This window comes from Phyllopteryx taeniolatus, chromosome 18, assembly GCF_024500385.1.
Source record: "Phyllopteryx taeniolatus isolate TA_2022b chromosome 18, UOR_Ptae_1.2, whole genome shotgun sequence".
Taxonomy (NCBI): Eukaryota; Metazoa; Chordata; class Actinopteri; order Syngnathiformes; family Syngnathidae; genus Phyllopteryx; species Phyllopteryx taeniolatus.
This window is the reverse complement of record NC_084519.1, coordinates 17,535,065-17,555,166: the sequence shown is the minus strand read 5'-3', so window position 1 is coordinate 17,555,166 and position 20,102 is coordinate 17,535,065. Positions and strand designations below refer to the sequence as shown.

The 20,102-nt window shown below is 45.6% G+C and overlaps 2 protein-coding genes across 4 annotated transcripts; one reads left to right on the top strand and one right to left on the bottom strand.

Moving 5' to 3' along the window:
- Window positions 1-120: 120 nt before the first annotated feature.
- Window positions 121-9,696, top strand: cdc40 (cell division cycle 40 homolog (S. cerevisiae)). The gene is made up of 15 exons (XM_061754426.1): window positions 121-342; window positions 1,161-1,247; window positions 1,604-1,733; window positions 1,832-1,918; window positions 2,009-2,148; window positions 2,241-2,337; window positions 2,481-2,620; window positions 2,804-2,878; window positions 2,950-2,995; window positions 4,389-4,490; window positions 5,874-5,989; window positions 6,994-7,127; window positions 7,974-8,050; window positions 8,834-8,978; window positions 9,247-9,696. Exons 1-15 carry the CDS (start codon window positions 151-153, stop codon window positions 9,422-9,424), a joined length of 1,746 nt encoding a protein of 581 aa, XP_061610410.1. The 5' UTR covers window positions 121-150; the 3' UTR covers window positions 9,425-9,696.
- LOC133468477 (probable methyltransferase-like protein 24) lies at window positions 9,579-19,756 on the bottom strand. Of its 3 annotated transcripts, none has more exons than XM_061754427.1 (5): window positions 18,967-19,756; window positions 14,763-14,861; window positions 14,504-14,619; window positions 11,914-12,133; window positions 9,579-10,709 (listed from the first exon to the last, which is right to left on the bottom strand). In XM_061754427.1, exons 1-5 carry the CDS (start codon window positions 19,114-19,116, stop codon window positions 10,392-10,394), a joined length of 903 nt encoding a protein of 300 aa, XP_061610411.1. In that variant the 5' UTR covers window positions 19,117-19,756; the 3' UTR covers window positions 9,579-10,391. The 3 variants fall into 3 exon arrangements, with proteins under 3 accessions (XP_061610411.1, XP_061610412.1, XP_061610413.1); XM_061754428.1 differs by having other exon boundaries at window positions 14,763-15,582; window positions 18,967-19,006; XM_061754429.1 differs by lacking the exon at window positions 14,504-14,619 and having other exon boundaries at window positions 14,763-19,022.
- Window positions 19,757-20,102: the final 346 nt, after the last annotated feature.

Sequence of the window (20,102 nt, the reverse complement as noted above, 5' to 3'; positions counted from 1 at the left end):
ATTACTTACAATTTTGCTGTTCTATTTTTTTTTTGTAAATGAATTACAAATATTAATGTTTTATACGACGTTTTACAACAGCAACAGAAAAGCCCAAATAAAAATAGAAGTGACGTCACCCTCACTTCCGGTGAAAGCACAACATCCAAGATGTCCGCCGCCGTCTCGTCCCTCGTTTCGTACGGCAGCGATTCCGATTCGGAAAATGAGTCACAAACCGACACTAGCCCCGAAAAATCGGACTCTACAGATCCGGACGCAACGGCGCACCTTAAACCTTTACAGTCCGGTCCGACGATGGCTTTGGCGGTTCTGAATTCTGCCCCGGAAGTTGCCGTCAAGGTACGCTATGGATGCTAGTTGCTAGCGGTTGTTGTCAATTTCCATGATTTGTATGAACATATATGCTCCCTTTTATTTTATTGGAAGACTTATATGTTAATTTTCCCAAATAATAGTTCTTACTTTTCGTGGGCTGAAAAAGGAGAAATCTCGACAAGTAACGTGTTAAAGCGAATTAGGACGTCAGTCTTTATTTTCATTGCACAGTGCAGTTCAGGCAGTATTTTTTTGGTCACAAAAATCCTGTTTCGGATTTTGAACCGCCGAAAAAGTAAATGACGACGACGTAATTCCCCAAAAAAGCTTTCAAATTGACAGTGCAGAAAATGCACACTTGGAACTACAAAAAAGTGCGCTCAAAAGATATTTTAAAATTGTGACATTCCTCTACATCGTCGCTATCTAATTGGTGGCCCGGGGGCCAGGTTCGGCCCGCCACATACTTTTACGTGGCCCGCGAAAGCAAATAATGTGTGTCGACTTAATGTTTTTTGCAAAAATACCAAAATTGCTAATTGTTTTCACTTTCAATAATGTTGATATATTGCAAGTAGTTTTTTGGTACCAAGCTCCCTTTTAAAGTAAATTGAATAACAGTTGAGCAAACAATTTTGAATGGCTTCTGATTTCAAAGCTGTCCAACAATTTGTTGTGTACATGTAATAATATGGGACGAGCATACATTCATATGGGTTCACAGTCATAACAGCCCTTCCGAGGCAAACCGTCACCACGACAAAAATGAGTTTGACACCCCTGCAGTCTACATACTGAACATGTTGACAATGTTTTTACTGATTCTGTGCGTCTCGTTATAGGAGTCGGTTGAGACTGGCGTACATCTCGACCCTTCCCTGAAAGAAGTCACTTATAACCCGTCATATGAAACCATGTTTGCACCAGAAGTAAGTGGTTTTACAGGCGGCTGATGCCAGTATTGATGTTCTATAGTGCATTGTACTTAATTTGTATACATGTAATGTCATTTGTAATCTATGGCAAATGCTGGTAAATAGAGATTACAGACAATATAACAATACTCACGGGGATATATTCTTTATCTTCTGCAGTGACCGACTAATGTTACTCAATTGGTCAGCCCCTAAAGAGGCGGCGCACATACTACATTGAGTACAGTAGTATTGATTATTAGCAATTTTCAATGTGATGACAGTTTATCAGTAGGCCGTAAACTGTTTCGTCCCGACTGGTAAATGACCCCAAAAGATTGAATGTTGTATTTTTTTTTTTTCCCTCCTAGTTTGGACCAGAAAACCCGTTCAAAACCCAACAGATGGCCGCCCCGAGGAACATGTTATCTGGCTACGCAGAACCCGCTCACGTCAACGACTTCATGTTCGAGCAGCAGAGGAGGACCTTTTCGTCGCTTGGTAGGGTCTCGTTGGACCTCCGCCACGGGCCTGTTCAGTAGATAGCTAACATTTTGTCTGTATTTATTGTTTTTAACATTCCTCTCATCTCTCACAAGGCTATGCTTTAGATCCATCTGTGGACACAAACCAAGTAACTGGCACTAGTTACATCGGAGCAGTGGAGGAGGCTGAGAAAAATAAAGGTAGTCCAGTGATCGCTTGACTTACGAGTGCCCCACTTTTTCCTTTTATTTGGTGTCACTGTATTTTTAAATATATTTTTGTTCCTCCAGGGTTGAACGTGTTTGAGAGCGCTTACAAGAAGCCAGACAAAAGGAAAAAGGTCAAAGGCGGCGACGCAGGAGATATCGACAACTACTTGGGACCGTGGGCAAAATATGTCGACGAGAAATCGGTGGCCAAACCCACCGAGGTAATGCACTTGTTGCTGAAATAATTTTGTTTCAAAGGGCTCCATTGTTGCCTTATGGTAATGAATCAGATGTGGTCGATTTCACGCTACAGGAGGAGAAGAAAGAGCTGGATGAGATCACAGCCAAAAGGCAAAAAAGAGGGAGGAATGAGGAGGAAGCTCCGGCAGAAGAGAAGACCATTCTTCATGGTATGCCTCATATTTAATAAATGGTAACATACGCTGTTACATAGAAATGTTCACCGTGTATCGTCGTAGTTATTTACTATTTACAGTGGGACGATCGATTGAAATGATGGTTTCTGAATTTGTTTGTGCTTCTTTCCCCTCAGTTAAAGACATGTTCGATTACCAGGGCAGGACCTACCTGCACATCCCCCAGGACGTGGGCATCAACCTGCGTTCTAGCGAGGCACCAGACAAGTGTTACCTGCCCAAAAAGCAAATCCATGTTTGGTCGGGGCACACCAAGGTTAGTGGGGGTTGGCATGACACGCAAACGAGGACTCGTTAGCCTAAACGGTGCCTTGCGTACACCGTACGCAAAACATCAAATACCGCTCGACTCTTTTGGGATTTCATGGGTTTCTCCGTCAACTTGTGTGAGGCGCTTCGTATGTGACGCTAATGTCCCGTCTGCCCGCACGTCTTCCAGGGGGTCAGCGCCATCCGACTGTTTCCACGTTCAGGTCATCTCCTGCTTTCCAGCTCCATGGATTGTAAAATTAAGGTAATAAGCAGCACTCAGCCAAGACAAATCAATATGCTGCAAATGTTTCATTTCTTGCCGTCTGTCGGCAGTTGTGGGAGGTGTACAACGAGAGGAGGTGTATACGGACTTTTATTGGTAAGTAAACATGAATGTTTTGCGTGCTCTTAACGACTACTAAATGAACACATTTTGATGGGCAGCCGAACTGTGAAGCTTATTGGTACAGGAGCAGTCATGACCAAGGATGGGATGTTATTTTCCTACTGTGTGTGTTTTTCTCCGGGGGAATCGGGTGAGTGGGGAGAGATGCGGGGTTCATGCAAACAGGTCCCGTTCAACAACCTTCTCCAGCGATGCCAGGCTGGCCGACGTCTCTTCGTTTTCTGCTTGTCAGCTCCCTCGCGGAACAATATGCATTATTCATTAGCCCGGGGGTGACGAGACTCGCGGCCGCCCAGAGGACCACAGAGGAGTGATTTTAGTTTTTCTTCCTTATGTTATCCCGCTATTAGATGTAGTAGTCATCGGAAAAGTGTGCTTTTTGTTGTTAATTGTAAATTCAATTTCATAATAGCATGTTTCCTTGTATAGTGTCCCGGGAATGGGTCAAGGGAAATCCTGTATAATAGTGGTTGTTGAAGAGCCTTTTTTTTTTTTTTTTTTTTGTAAATAGTATAATATTTATCATTGTATAAAGAAGTCCGTCACACACTGAAGATTAGCTCTCCGTTGGCGGTACGGTGTTCTATTCGCGGGGGCGAGGGACCGAGCGCCGCTACGAAAAGCAAAAATCTGAGTAATTGACGCCGGGGGGAAAGCACTACTTTTGTCTAAATGTAGCTCCTCAACTCTGAACACTTTTCCCCCAAATAATGACAATGTAATATGTATTGTAGGCTAAAAGAAAACGCGTCTATTTGAGGTGTGCTGTTCATTTTTTCCCGGTGATTAATTGGGGCACAATGTTTAAACACAGTTCGCGATTGGAGCAAATGCAGCTTGTGTGTTTGTGCTCCACTTATCACTTAAACGTCAACTTATAAGTGATACTTCACGCCTAGGAGTAAGCTGCATGTTATTTTTCAGTACCTGACTTGTAGAAATGCCACCATTAAAGAAGAGTCTCAAGGGAATATGCTTCATTGAATGTTTATATCAATGCATTCTGTGACAATTTGCATATTTGATTCATTTTTAGGCCTGCTCGCGGTAGTTTTTAATGGCGGTGCGCATACAAGCGACGCGCAACGGTCGTCGTCGCCATGGTGTTCTGCGGCGGCCGTGTTGTCTTTGAGCGAGAAAAAGCTCATTTCAAGATGTAATCCCACTTTCATCTCCCGCAGCTCTCGCGTCCTCCTTTGTCCCAAACCTCCCTCATTAGCCCACATTTTTACACGCCTCCAATAAATGTGATATCAAAGGCAGGCGGTTGGGGAGAAACGGTAACGAGACGAGAGGCAGGGGGTTACTCAGGGTGACTTTAATAGTATTTGGCTTTTGTATTCATTGACGGTTTTTCTCATTCTAGGCCACAGCAAAGCGGTGCGAGACATTTGCTTCAACAACAGCGGTAATCGGTTCCTCAGCGCCGCCTACGACCGCTACATCAAACTCTGGGACTCTGAGACCGGTAGGCTTGTAGAACACTTACACTTGCATACGGTGGAAACTCCGTGGTCAAATGGCCCAAAAGTTGTGCAGGTTCTACAGTGGCAAATGCATTCACTTTTCATTGTTTCCTATGGAAAAACTGCATTTTGAAATGAGAACAGTTTGGAAGTCAAACATCCATGCATCCATTTTCAACACCGCTTATCCTGGTTAGGGTTGCGGGGCGCTGGAGCCTATCCCAGCTGGCAACCTACACCCTGAACTGGTCGCCAGTCAGTCGCAGGGCACATACAGACACGGACAACCATTCGCGCTCACATTCACACCGTCGCTGAGTGGCAACTGATCCCACGCTGCCCGCATCAAAGTCAGGCGAGTGGACCGCTACACCATCGGTGACCGGAAGACCAACAGTGCCACACAACGGATTGCGTCGTACGTTCCACTGTCAATTGTGCAGTGTACCTAATAAAGTGACTGAATACAATCAAGCAAATACAGCCGTCCGTATTTTAGCTCTAGACTAGTAATCGACAATTTGGACGCCTTGTAAGAATACGCGTTCACGCGCCGCAAGAAGGCACACATTGATTGTTTTATATTTGAAGCCTAAAAGTGTTTTTCATACAAATATTTACTGTAATTATGGCCTTACTACTGCATCAGCATAAGTTAGTGATAAACTCCGTTGTAAACCGGTGGTGCAACACAAGGCGCTATACTAGAACCACAGATTTTCACATTCTACTCTTTAGAGCTGTCACAATTACTTGCCGTACAAGACTGGATACTAGGTCCACTCAAGTTCCTGGTGGCCAAGTCGTGCGCACCAGGAGTCGCAGTGAAATAATCATGACGCACCAACTGTTTAATTCTTTACATTCTATTTCATTATGTTTTACTCTGTTTTATTAGGCAATTATAGAATGTTTAACGAAACCGTTTTAGTTGAGGGAAAAAATACACATTACAAACGTTTTGGGTTTTTCGGGGAGAATGGAAGAGATTAATGGCATTTCAATCGGCCAACAGCCACGACGCACATGGATGCGTGCTCAGTTAACGCCATACTCACTGTTTTAATTGGACTATATTTATGGCATAAAAGTGTTTTTCATCCCAATGTTTCTTGTAATTTAGACTTTACTACTGCATTAGCGTATGTTCGTGAGAGAATTCTAACTTGCTTACAAATTCGGTTTACGACAGGACACCATATATGCGCTGTTTTGTGGGAAATGTGGAGTACCTCTCCAGCAGAGGGCAGTAAAGAGTGAATTCCCCCCTCCCCCCCTTGTTGGTGCAGCTGGACCACGTTTTAACGACACATCCTCCCAGTTGAGTTGCAGCTGTTTAGACTAATTGAACTGTGGCGCTCTCGTCTGTTTTTTTCCGTCCGCAGGCCAGTGCATCTCCCGCTTCACCAACAGGAAGGTGCCCTACTGCGTCAAGTTCAACCCCGATGAGGAAAAGCAGAACCTTTTGGTGGCCGGCATGTCAGATAAGAAGATTGTCCAGGTAAAGGACCGCTTCTCCCCCCTCTGCCCGCTTCCCGTCGATTCAGGCGCAACTCTTCTCCGTGTGCCCTTGTGCCCAAAGCAGCGTGAAACACGCTCCTGTCCTGTCCGACAGTTCATCTCCGTGTTCAGTCATGTATGCCTCGCACGACGGCGTGCGAGCGAGCGTGAACTGACACAACTGACTGAAAAAATTGCTTCAAATCCAAAAGTACAAGGACGTACCTGCTCTGAAGAGGATTTACAGCAGCAATGTGTTATGAGACAATGGCCAGTATTATGGTTATTGGAGTATAATTATTATTATGTTTTTTATTAACAATGTTACCCTTTCAAACGATGACGTGTTCCCATTTTACTGTGTGAGAAGATTAAAGCCAAGATAATAAAACAATAAAATACAGCCACATTAGGAGTATTGAAGCCACACTAAAAAGGAAAACAAAAGGGAAAAAGAAAATAGTCAAGTTTTCAAAACTAACGACGCAGTGGTACCAGAAGAAAATTGTTTTGAGACTAATGTCCAATTTCTGGGGACAAAACGAAATAATCTTTCCCTATAAACATGATAGAGTTCAGAGAATTAAATCGTGTGACACAAATTCAATCTTTTTTTTTTTCTGTGATAATGTCATTTAGTGACAATAATAATTTTGTCATTTACATAAAGTTGCAATATTTGGACAATACAGTCTTATGTTTTTGATGAAATATTAAGTTAAGAGAACAAAGTTCTAATAGAGCGGTGCGGTTATTTTTACAAGAATGAAATGATAAGAGTGGCACCAACCTAAATGCAAGTATATGTATAGTTCCTAGTAAATATTACAGAAAATGACAACTTTATTCTTGTAATATTACCACTTATACTTTTGAATATTCCGCCTTTATTCCCAGTTTTGTGCTGCGTTTACACTAATAATTTCATGGCCATTTTTTGAAGCTAATATTGTCGATCATGTTCAATTTGGCTGAAGTTGAATATAATTGCGGTCTTTTTGGCAGTGGGACATCAGAACGGGCGAGGTGGTCCAGGAGTACGACCGTCACCTGGGCGCCGTCAACACCATCACCTTCGTGGATGAGAATCGCCGCTTTGTCAGCACGTCGGACGACAAGAGTCTTCGAGTTTGGGAGTGGTGAGTAAATATAATGCAGCTGAGACACGTTTTGGTTGAACTGGGGGTGTTGTTATCAAATTGCCCAGCGTCGTACTGGGAGCTGTTACTAATTTTCTTCGGTTGTTTTGCACGAATGAGCATGCGTGTGTCGAGTCTTTTCGTTTCTGTTTGACCTTCCCGGCACTCGTTACTTCATAGACTTAACATGCCAGAGTAAAAGGGATGAACTAGTTTAAAAAAAAAAAAAAAACTAAAATAAAATCATGGCGCAGACGGTTGTGCAGCCTGGGAGCAATGCCGGCGAGCGGCACGCCTCGCCTGGCTTAACTGTCCTCTTTTCTCACAGATGCCACCTGGCTCTCAGCTATTATTTCCCTGCGCTCTCTTAACCGCCTTGTGAAATTGGTTCCATGACGGCATGAGGCGCAAGTCGCCAGAAGTGTCTCATGTTACTCGCCGCGGAGGCCGGCACTGCACTGATATGATTAGGAGAACAGTGAGAGGTCTTCCATACCCCAGTGCAAATTGAAATTCCCCTTTGGTAGTACCATATAAGAATTCGACCAAAATACCAATGGGAAACAGCATGGACTGAGTTCATACTTGGGATCTTCGACTGTGCACATGTGTCCGTGCCAGCAGAAGGCTGTTCCAGATGTTTCTCATCTCATGTGCACACGCGCACAACCTCAGTGTACACACTTAACATAAAGTGGCGCCAACACATTTGCTCACATTAGCGTCCGCTTCTCTCTGTACCAGCATGTTGTTTTGTCGTTGCACTCGTCTGGAGCCTGCCCTCCGTGGCTTTCTGATCTTCTATTCAAGCCAAGTGCACTCAACTTGGGGTTTTTTTTTTTCCAGGGACATCCCCGTAGACTTCAAGTACATCGCCGAGCCCAGCATGCACTCCATGCCGGCGGTGACGCTATCCCCCAACGGTGAGTAAAACTGCCGAGCCTCCCGGGATGCCGTCAATGAGCAGATGCGTTGTGGAGGATGAATCTAAGGGCCGCAGAAGTGCGTCTTGTAATATCAGCGGGGCGAGTTGATGAGCGAGGACACGCCGGAGCCGAGTAGGATTGGGTTAAAGCCGTTTGATCTAGGTCACGTGTCTAATTTATTGTCTCCTTGTATGTTGCGACAATATTAGACAGTTTATACAATTAAATCCTACATATTCACGGTAATTCACATCTTTGCGGATTTTTTATAATTCTTTTTTTTTAGGAACCTACCAGCTGTCATTTGAAACTCACCTACTCGCTGCATTTGTGCGCCATCTTGGAACAGTGTCGACATGAGTGCTTTGCTGGAACACTGTATGAATAATATTTCAGGAATATCATTCTAGAATGATCCCAGCAATCTGTCTCCTCCCGGCCTCCTTCGGGCTGTGTTTATTTATCGCAACATGGCTTCTGAATTATGCATCCGATCTCAGTAGGTGTCCACTCAAAATGGCCTCCACACATCTACTCTTTGCCACTTCTACTGCCCACCGCAAAGGAGGCTGATGACACCAACACTACATTTCTTGTGAATAATTCGATGGTATTTTCGCACGCAATCCAAGACAGACTTTGAAATTTAGCAGCAAAGTTCAGGCAGGCGCATTCTGGACTCACCTTTGGAGGTGTCCAATTAGGATTCTTTGGTAGTGTGCGATTCTCATGTTCAAAATGGTATCTTTTTATTCATTTTTTTTTTTTTTCAAACCCAAGGTAAGTGGCTTGCGTGCCAGTCCATGGACAATCAGATTCTGATCTTTGGCGCCCAAAACCGCTTCCGACTGAACAAGAAGAAGATCTTCAAGGGCCACATGGTTGCCGGCTACGCCTGCCAGGTGGACTTCTCCCCGGACATGAGGTAAGCCCTTTTGCCTTGAAATCGACTTTCAATTGGGAGAGCCGAATGTGTGACGAGTCAGATCAGAGAAAAACAAATATTATGTCAAGTCATTTTTGTTTTGTTTTGTTATTATTAAGAAGCTTAATCGTCTTAAACCCTTTCAGTTAATGAAGAGTTTTGCTAAGCCAACAAAAGTGCAAACTTGGACAGTTCAGTTCTGGAAACACTTAATTAGCTAGCTGTCGGAGCTCGATTTATCCCAAAATGTTTGCTACCGTTTCATCAGCTACGTAGTGTCAGGCGACGCCGACGGAAAGCTGAACATCTGGGACTGGAAGACCACCAAGCTGTACCACAGGATCAAGGCTCACGACAAGGTGTGCATCAGCGCCCTGTGGCACCCCCACGAAACCTCCAAGGTGATCACCTGCGGTTGGGACGGACAAATTAAACTCTGGGATTAAAAGGTGGTTTAAAGTTCATCTGGGCCAAAGCTTAGAGATCGTGAGTGACAGCCACAGGACTGGCATCCAGTCTTATTGGCGCAGACACCAGTTATATGTTCTTGTATAAAGGTGGAACAAACAAAAACACTTCATTTTTACCTGCTACCAGGGGTGCATTACACGTATTCATTTTATTTTGCATTGTTCGGTGTAGTTTTTGAAAACGTTTTGATTTTTGAATTTATGGCCAGCTTTGTGGAAATAATAAACTGTCCATCGATTTTACCCATCATCTGTTTTTATCATTATTCATTTTAAAACACAGTCAAGATAGTCCTCGGTTTCCCTCTTTTAGTTCTTGTTTTAACATAGCTTTCATTCATTTTGTAGGCTGGTGTTTAATGTGCAGACTAAAGTCTTTGGTGTGGTAACCCGACTCTTGAGGCTTAACACTGTAAAGCTCGCCTCCCTTATACGGCAGGCCTTGTATTGTCTTTTCTCATACCTGCGTCTTCCAACATGATGGAAGTGTTCTTGACTTAATCGTTCAGGATCGAGCCATAGTGGCAAAAAGACACACTGCCCTCTCCTCTTGTGATTCATGTGGCTCCTTAAGTTCTCCCGACAGAATAAAAATGGAGTTCATGCGGCAGTATCTATCGCTCGCCTACCACTCGGCACATTTGTGTTCCCGCGACGTCGGTCTCTTCTGGTCTCCATAAACCCGGGCTAGAAGAAAAGTCTTCTGGCCGTGAGTTACTGTGGGCTTAACTGAGCTCAGGTCGACTGACTAAGAAGTTGACCTACAGCGAGCAGATGGGCTAGTAGAATACACAGCCTGCGGAGACTTCATGGCGAAGGTCAGTGTGGGCCAGGAGAAATGGAACTGGCTGATTAGTAGGTTGGCACAAAGGTCAGTCTGAGCTCCGAGAGGTGCTTGTGCCGGCTTGTTTTCAAATCCACTTATTCGTCAGTCCGACCCACTTCAGGGCCTCCGCCGTGTGTTCACCCACGCAAAGGTGTAGGCGCTGCTGGCGTTGAGGACGTTCTTGCGCAGAAAGATGTGCGGTTGCGCCGGGTCGCTGTGCACACGGAAGAGGCGAAAGTCGGCATGTTCCAGCTCCTTCAGCAAGCTGAACCAATAGCGTACCACGGAAGGGTCGTCCCCCGGCACCTCGAAACCCGCCCAGTGGAGGTGAACCTCCAAAAGCAGTTGACCGACAGAGTCCAGAACTCCTTCCAGGATTAAGTTCTCCAGAATCTTCCACTCTGCACTCTCCATGTCTGCTTTCAGTACGTCCACCTGAAACGGAAACACAGTCGAGAAGTACTTCATCGGTTCGAGCATCACCTGGGAAATGAGGCTGTTTAAAAGTGCAAAGGTTAACTTTGCTTTTGCACTAGCTGTGGTCATTTGAGTCCCGGGGCCATCTGACAAGGCTCACGTGCTGAAGCAGATCTAGAAACTTTAGAATTCCGTTGCGGTCTAAGGTTAGGGTTAGGGTCCTGCAAGTCGTGGGTCTTTTTTAGGCGCTCTCAGTGCAGGCAGTCGCCTGAGGTAAGTTGGGAGAACTTGCACTGACTGCCCCTTTTCGATCCATCCACTCATCCAAGCACTCTTTCAGCCAGCCGGCCTCCATCCATCCGGGCCCACCTGTTACTCACTCAGCAGCCATCTTTTCTCTATCTAGCCAATCAGTCCTTCTGTCTACCGTCATGTGTACCCATTTATGCCTAAGCTACCTTAAATCACAAATCGCATCTTTTACATCCACCCTTAAATCCTTAGCCATCTTTCAGCTACTCATCCAGCATTGATCTTTCAGTGGTCATCCATCCCGCAAACATCTTTTGTCCATCTACGCAGTCTTCGGGTTTGTTCGACAGCCGTCTTCCATCCATCTACGAGCCATCCATCGATCTTTTCCACAATGCCACGAGCATCCTTGCACCCGTAGCCATCTCGCTGCCCTCCTTCACTCGGTCCTCGTCCTTCCCAGCAACGTCTTGTCCATCTATCTCTCAACTGCTATTATTTCTAGATGGTTTTTACTCCCTGAATGAGATGTGATCCCTGAGGCCAATCCCCTCGGCGACGATGGCTTCCCGACAGGGTTCGGCTAATGAGTCCACCGTTTCGAGCATGCACGCTGCTGTGCGAATTGCATATTCTTAAGTGCAATCAAAGCAGCTGGCTGAGTGGAAGCTGCCGAGTGTGCTGACCCACTGGGCTCACGGTCCATGGATGAATGTTGTGTGACACTGCGTTTAAAACAGATAAGTATGCTCGTCTGGGTCACGTAATAAAGTGGTAGCACCCAGTAAAAGTGCGCAGTCGCCAGTGGACACCAAAAAAAAAAAAAAACAATAACGCTCATCTTTCTAAGAGTCATGAGGAGTTGTGTCATGATGGGATTAGTCTGGAGTCTGATGGGACTGAATGAATTATGGGGACACAGAGACAGATTTGGTCATTGAAGACTCTTCATCCATTCTCCATCTCTTACCCGTCTGTGACCAAAGTCGTTGAGGATGGTGGCCAGTTTCTTTGTGTACTGACGCTGGGCACTGACAGCAGGGTTGGGATCCCTCCAGTCTACGGACAGGCGGTGGAGCCACATTGCGTTGCGCTGCTGGTGCGCCTGCTTCAAGCTGGGATCGAAGCAGTGGACCTCGCACCCTGATCTCGCGAGGTATCCTTCCAGATTACGGTCATCTGGCCCCAACCTGGAACCCAAACAGGACAAGTTAGTGATCGAGAGCAAGGGTGTTGACCTGGAAAATGATTGCAAAGTGAAATTTGGGTTCCCACTTTTGTCCGTTTTTTTTTTTGGCTGCTGCTCCACTTTGAAATATGCAACGTAAATCTGGGTTTATTTATCTGGTCTGTTTACTCCACAGTCCGCTCTCGAGCTCAGCAGTTCTCTCTTTTTCCTTCCTATTCCCCGAGCCACTGTCTCTGCACTCTCCCCCGTGTCTCGTTTGTGCTTTGACTGTGTTCTGTAATTGCGCGAGGGAGAAACCCATTTCGCAGTGCTCATCTTTTACAGATGAGGCCCCAGATTGCATCCCGTGAGCGGGAGGGAGCATGAATGATGCATCAAAGGAGAAATGGAGACGCCACTCGATGCGTGTTTTCACTCCACTAAATATTTCATTGAGAGTTTTGCTCGCCGTCGGTGGAGCGTCATGGACGTGATCGACACCTCGGACAGCGGCTTGCTCATGGAGCGGCACGGGTCGTGGGTATCGGGGGGTGGGGGGGGGGGGGGACTCGCCGGAAATTCTTAACCCTCCGCAATGAACAAGGCCCCTGCGTCGCTGCCATAGTTTGTTACCTGAGACTGCAAAGTACAGCAATGAGCTTATAAATGGTATGCTATCTTGTCTGTGGCCTCGCTTCTCTTCCTGTTGTACTGCCTTTCCTCGAGTACATGGTGACGTGTGCTTCATGTACGTACTAGGCCTCTGCTTTAACATCCGCAAACATCCGCGTGTAAAAGAATACACTTTTATAACCGGGCTTAAAATGCCTCCCATCCATAAACACAAAAGACTGCCAAAAAACTCACAATTGCTTCATTAAAATCCTTAAATGCAAACTACTAATTTCCCTTCATTTCAATTTCCTATGCAATTGTTTTTCACTTCTCCAGATGTTGAACCGCCAGGCAAGCGACGTCGCCCGGCTCACTCCGAGGCGTTTTGCGGCCCTGGAGGCTTCTCGTTGTTTTTCTCCATATATGAATATGGGAATTGCATGACTTGTGTCAAACTCAAAAAGCGCTCAAAGGTAACGACTACAGCCGTCCGTTCAAGCAAGGACACGCCCAAAGTATACTCCGGTCCGAGCGGCACCGCTTTTCATCAATGTGCACAGTTGCTTTCTTTTGTTTCTCAAATATTATACCTAGACCCCCCCTGACCATTTCAAAAGTCGTTAAAAACCACTCCTCCAAAATGGGAATTCACTGTAACCTCGAGCAAAATGCGGATTTAAACACAAAATGTAAACTTCAGCCTGAATCGTCGTCATGCGAGATGTGCGTTCAGTTAAGCATGCGCTCAGGTCCAACCTCAGGGCCGTTTGACCTCACAACGGAATGGAGGAAGATTCCCGCAGACAATTTCCCAAAACCTTGCCAAAAGTCGGGTCAGCTTCCAGTGGATTTAGAATGGGATGTCGCAAAAACTGCTGGCATAATGTGGAGGCAGTCCAGTGGTTCTGTCCGTACGCTGTAGACAAAATCCCGTTGCATCGCCTGACTCGATTCCAGCACACCTGCTCAGCAGTCTGTCACTGCTCACATTTATGCGCTCCCAGCTCTTCAGAACTCAAACTCCCAATGGATCTGAGCAACCGCAAAGGACCCGGCAGACTGGTTTAACGCCAGAAACAACAGTCACCGACTTAACGATCTTAAGAAGATGAACTGCCACACAGTCCCGATGGGATCTGATCTGACTTGCTCGAGGGAGACCGATGCAGATTGGAGGATTATCTTTACTCTGTAGTTACACTGCCACTCAACAAATTCAGCATTGGAGGGAAAGATGGATGCAGCTAGCGCGTCAGTGACCAATTATTCACTGACTTGCAAACAGAGAGGAGGACGCCAAGACGAAGCAAACAAATCAAATATCGATATTGTCTTTCTCTGATAGTCTGGTATCGAATGAGCATATTTTTCTTATTTGATGATCCTGTATCAAATATTATTATTATTGTAGCTGTCCGATAAAGCAGTATCATATTGCTATTGTCTCGCTTCGCTAATCGGGTATCGAATATCGATTCTGTCAATATCTGTGGTTCCTCTATCAAATATCGATATTGTTATGTCATGTCGCTGTCTGATGAGCCTGTATAATCGATATCGTAGTTGTCTGATAAAGCAATATTAGATACGAGCGGTATCTGTTTCGCGCTGATAATTGGGTAGCAAATATGGATTTTGTCCAATATCGGTATTATGGATTTCTGTGTGTCTTTTCTGCTACTGTTGTCGTCATTAAAAACCGGTGACAATATTGTATCACGAGTTAACGTCACCCGACCAACCTGATGCACGTTTGCGCGTGTGTGCACTGACTCACCCAAAAGAGTAAACCCTGCAGTGCTTGTGTCGCATGCTGCGAGTCAGACTGTACTTTGGGTCCAGACATACAGCCCAGCCACGATCTGGGTCCACATGGGGACTTGTGCAGGACACCTGGACATACGGACATGCTGTTACGCTGTATAATAACCATTGTTTGCTTCAACTTTGAAGGGAAGACGTAGGTAGGCTGCTAGGTTAGTAAGCCAGTTGGTAGCTTAAGCTGTTCAGTCAGCAGGAGTAGGTGGGTCACTCACTTGAGGAGTGGTGATGTAGGGAAGAAAGCGCTTTGCTTCCTCCTCCAGAGAGCGACTTTGTCCGGCCCACGGCTGCAACTCAATGTGCCACCGGTGCACCTGCGCGTAGAAACAAACAGCGAGCGGCATTCAAGAACTCCAGTACAAGGGCAGGAAAGTAAGCTAGTGTCATTCTCACAAGTCTTAACCCACTTGTGCATGGCCACCAATAAAAGTAGGCCACAACGTATTCAGGAAAGGATTCTTTTTCTTTTTTTCTTGCCTGCATATTCACTGTCTAAAGTTAGTCTCCCATCATGACCATAGGTAAATTGGTGCCGCTTTTTTGTACATATGCACTGCCTGGCGGTAATTTACATACAGGGGACAAATGGGTAGACACTATTCCGACTTGCGCTCGGGAGTATGTGAACTTCACGTCCTACTTCCAGAGTCGTCCCCGGATGGAGAAGCTCGGCCGTCGAGGTAGTCGCTGCAGGTTGAAACGTGACGACTGATCGCAGGGGCAGATATCTGGGACAGTGGACTCACTGGGAGCTGATGGCGCGGTGGGATTTATTCGGGGCAATGTCTCTCAAACGTTTGCCACAGAATGAAACTCAACTGCCTTTATTTTGAGGCTCTCCTAATTAAAGGGGAACAAAAAAAAGCGGCCTTGTAAAGGCCGCTGTTAACTTATTATTTCCAAGGGCAAAATGCTTTTGAAATCCAGACAAAGCTACAAACGCGTCACTCTTAATGTTTGTATGCATCCGTTCCGGCACAAGAGCTCTGTGTTGGAATTGGAGTGGAGTCCAAGTGTTCGGTCGGTCATCGGCACCTGTGGCAGAGGGTCAGCCGTGTTAATCGCAAACACGGGAGATCTTCCCTCGCAAGAGTCTCGGCTCGTCGGACTTTTAAGAACCACAAAAACACGACGGCATCCGTGCGTTTTGGCATTTTGATTTGATTTGATTTTTTGGGCGCACAGCCTTGATGGAGCCGGCACGTGGGCGCGTGCGCGCGTGCCTCGTAGCCGGAGTGTGACGGACGTGCCGAGACATTGAGCGCGTGTGGTCAAAGTCAACTGCACTCTGGGGCGGATAAAAGCCACAAAAAACAACCCCAAACATGCAGATGTTGCATTTTGTTTCTCCTAGAACGCAATCTTTTATTATTTTATTTTTTTTTCCCCCCCAAGTCCACTGATGCCTCGCGATCTGAGTTTTTCAATTCTTTTACTGCATCAGCTTGTTTAGGATGTTGTAAAGTCTATTTCCCGAGATTTGTTTTGCCACGCAGTTAGCTAGCTAGCTAGACTGATACCCCGGAAATACATCTTCCCTTCGGATAGTGATAGTCCGCTGGTGTGGCCGCTTAAGAGTGCCTCGTTGTCTGTTTTTTTCCCCCCCATGATTTTCAAGTCTCATTTAATATACATGCCGTTTTTTTTTTTTTTTTTTTTTGCTCAATCATTCAAATTTGTCAGGGCTGTTAACAACCCTCTTCTCTGTGGTGTGTCTAATTTACAAGACATTGATCTTTTCCCATGACAGGGACTTTAACTGTGATTAACTTCCTTTTACACTTGTATGGCATGCACAAGTGTGAAAAAAAGCGACATAAATAGCCATAAAGAATCATCTTTTTGCGCCATCATCTCGGCTTTTGGGTTTGCTTTTAATACTGTGTCATCCATTGGGTGCTTACAGCCTTCCTTATTAGCTATATTGTGCTAAGCGGTTCAGAAAATGGATGTAACTGTGATGGAAGAGAAGGATTATTTTGATCCTTTTTAACGAAGGCAGATCTTTTTTAGCCGTGACGGCTTGCCGAGTGATTCCGGGTAGGAGGAGGAACTAAATTGCCGCGTTGACAGACTCCTGATTAGTCATACGGTCTGCCCACGTGCTGTCAGTTCAAGCTGATCCGAGACCAGCACGTGGGCTTGTCATTTGCAACATCGCCTGCCTGCCTGCCTGCCTGCCTGCCTGCCTGTCTACTTCGCATACAGCAGTGCAAACTACCTCTTCCCCCCCACAGGAAAAAAAAAAAAACTGAGAAGGAAAATCAAGGAAAAGAAGTCCTTGTCTTGTTGGATTAAATCACGTGTTACTCATAGCGTGTGGGCGGGCAGGAGGTTGCTGTCCAAACACGTTTCCGTGCCCATCCGCGCAAGTGTGCGCTCGCCTTCCTTGGACGCCATCCCGGACGCTGCAAGATGTCTCCTTGGGAAGAGCACACCGAGCGCCATATGGCCAAGATGGCCTCCGAAGAAAGCCGTTGGTTTAATAATGCATAAAAATACCAAGTTTTGGGCACGTCGACAGTGAAACGTCCCTCAAGGCTGTGTCCTAAGCCCACTATTGTGAATGAATGAGGGCCCCAAACATTGAGAGAATAAAGCTGATCTTATGACTAAGACTAAAATACTAAAATTTACTTCAAAAAAGGGAAAGAATATATCTAAGATTTAGTACGAAAAGTGGAAAAAAGAGACATAATTCAGTTTTTCATTGGTTGTGACACTTAATATAGCAGATTTAAAGCAAATGATGTGCTTGTTGGAAATACACGGTGTCATTCTTTTTGTAATGTTTGCTTTGACGGTAAACTTCAAGTGGGAGTGGCACGAAACCGCTTGCAGGCTTTTTGTTTGGTTTCTACGATCTGGCAAAGTGCACCTTGTTGTCACGTGAGCAGAGTTGCGTTCAATGCCACCATCTTGGATCTTGAATTTTTGCTCTCAAGTCAAAGCAAAAAAAAAAACAAAAAACAACAAAAAAAATGTCTTTCTTTAAAAACTCCAAAGTGGGATCGCAAGTTGCGTCCCACGCGAGTGCGTGCCGAAATGGAAGCTGCGGCTTTGCTTTCAAAGGTCAATGCACCCATTCAAGTGAGGAGGGGGTTTGCGGGGGTGGCGGCTTTTAGGGAATTTGGTGGAATGTTTCCAGACGAGATGTATGAGGGGGAGAATTGTACCGCGGAGACTCTCTCGGGAGCGTTCCGCACTGATTTTTTTTTGTGTCTTTGAGCGACGACAGAGCCGCTTTTGTTCCGCCGGGAGGCAAAGCGAGCGAGCGGCTTCTGCTTCTCGCTTGGCGACGAAGGCCTCATGTAGCGATACGATCGATCGACCCATTGTCCAAAATGCTCTCTTGGTGCCCGCTTCCAAATTTAGGCAGAGAATCTGGACGAGCCTGTTGACTTTGGTGAGATGTTGGACTCTCGTGCGTGCTTACGTCAGCAACGGAGGCACTTTCAGAACTTGAGCACCTCGTGTTTGTTAACACGTGTCGTCCGTTTTGGGAGTTTCGTCAGCGGCTTCCCGTGCAAGCGCCAAGCCGATGATATAGATTTTTTCCCCCACAAGCGTAGCACTTCCACGCATCATCCCAGGCCGGTATTGAGATTCATTTTAGCAGTTAAGGCTCACTGTTTCGGAGACCGTACGTACGCCCCGCCCAGGCACGTGCGCGCACCTAAGTCTCTAGTGGTGCTCAAGCAGGCGCTCGTTCACGCTTTTATGCCATCCATTGATCAACATTTCAAAGATTGGAGTGACGCTCTCTGCCGCGCAAGTCTGAAATCATGACGGGCGTGTCTTTGAGGTCTTGTTGGGGGTTTTGTGCCCTCCCATCTTCCTCCTCCGCTTTGCTCTCACGCAGTTTATACCAGCGGTTGTCAACCTCTTTTGAAACTAGTCCACTTTTTGTCCTCACTAGTGACAAAATGTAGTCTTTTAATGACTAGGGCGCACTAGTAGAAGGGCTGTGTCTACTAGTGATGATGTTTTCCTCACTACTGTATGACAAATTTGTATATCCGCCAAAGCTCCGCGCAGCTCTGCTTACCTTTTGGCGTCGATATGATAGCGGGGGCATGGCACGGCTGTTTTTGCATGAAAGTGTTTCAGACAAAGTAATCACTTGAAAGTGGCTTTGGATCTTCGCCCTCGCTGAGCAAGTTGAGACGTATTTTTTTTTTTTTTTTTTTTTAACTCATTTTAACCCCCAAGCACTGCGAATCGGGATACTAAATAACGTCTATCTCCGCCAGCGATGTATAGTGACAGTCGCAACAATGAAATGCTCTTCCACTGCCTCGTAACGTTTTCCTGAGCGTTTTGTTCGGCGGTGCGCCGTGAGATGTTCCCAATGTTGACTATGCGGCCGGCTGAATAAATGTCAGGAAGAGCAGTTTCGAAGATTGCGGAGCGCCCCACCTTTGTCAGCCGCCGTCCAGGCGAGTCTTCATCGCTCCTCCCGGTCCGGGCGGGCGGCGCCGGTGCGTCGGTCCGAGCCGTCTCCAGGTAAACGCGCACGCTCACGCACACGGCGGCGAGCAGCAAGACCGAACGCAGCAGCGGGCCCATGTCCGCCGGTAGACGTGAAGACGCGAAGCGCTCGGGGAACTCCCGCGGCCCGTCGCTCCTCCTCGCCGCTGCGTCTCCGGTTCCCGTGCAACTCGGGAGAGGAGCTGCCCATGCGCAGCCCGACTTCTGCACACTTGCTAACTCCTCTTAAGACGTTATCAGTCAGCATAATGCATTTTCAAAAATGGATGACGAATGAGAATTTGGCACGTGCGGTAAATGTGTTGGCTTGGATGTTTTAGTTTTTTTTCAAGTTGATTTGATTATTATTTTGTTCCATTTATTGTCTTGTTTTTTATTGAATTGTATTTATTTGTATTTTAATTTGTATTGTCTTTTGTTTTTTTTATAATATTGTCGATTTATTTTGTATTGTATCATTTTTTAATTGTCTTTGACATTTTGTTACGTTACATTGCACCTTAAACCAGTTTTCGACGTCCGGATTCAACGATGGCCCAAAAAAGATATAAAAATGAATAGTACCGCATCCTTTGCAAAAGATAGAAAAATGACTAATACCTTAACTTTTGCTACCACCTAGTGGTAAGTTGTGAGCACTACCACTTCCGTGTTGCTGAATGACAAACGTGCACAGCGCTGTACTTTTGGGTACATCGCCTTTACTTGAATACTTTGTTCATAGATTTTTTTAAAAATAAAGAAAAAATTTAAAAGTACATTTTGCCTGTGCTTCTGTGTATTTGATCGATACGTTTTTGGAAATGAAACAATACTAGCAATATCGATTTTTTTTTTTTTTTCAGTTAAAATTTTGTATACAGTTTTGGTAAAAAAAAAAAAAAAAACGACAACAAAAACATCATAATTTGTCGATTACTGCACTGTATAAAAAATAGCAAATCTATTGGTTCCATTTTTGAATTCTTCGGGCTGCACTCGTCTCCTTTCCCAAAACGAGGCGGGGCCAGAAAGGTCACATGACCGCGACGTGCAGTAGCTCCTCTTTTTTTTTTTTTTTTTTT

Bases quoted from the DNA above. Each gene is read 5' to 3' on its own strand.
- cdc40 (XM_061754426.1), top strand. From the start codon at position 151: ATGTCCGCCGCCGTCTCGTCCCTCGTTTCGTACGGCAGCGATTCCGAT. The intron at 1,248-1,603 runs GTAAGTGGTTTT...TTTCCCTCCTAG, and splicing joins AAACCATGTTTGCACCAGAA to TTTGGACCAGAAAACCCGTT. The intron at 2,996-4,388 runs GTAAGTAAACAT...TTCTCATTCTAG, and splicing joins GTGTATACGGACTTTTATTG to GCCACAGCAAAGCGGTGCGA.
- LOC133468477 (XM_061754427.1), bottom strand. From the start codon at position 19,116: ATGGGCCCGCTGCTGCGTTCGGTCTTGCTGCTCGCCGCCGTGTGCGTG. The intron at 14,862-18,966 runs GTGGGGCGCTCC...TTCTACGCGCAG, and splicing joins CTGGACGGCGGCTGACAAAG to GTGCACCGGTGGCACATTGA. The intron at 14,620-14,762 runs GTGAGTGACCCA...CCGTATGTCCAG, and splicing joins CCTACATCACCACTCCTCAA to GTGTCCTGCACAAGTCCCCA.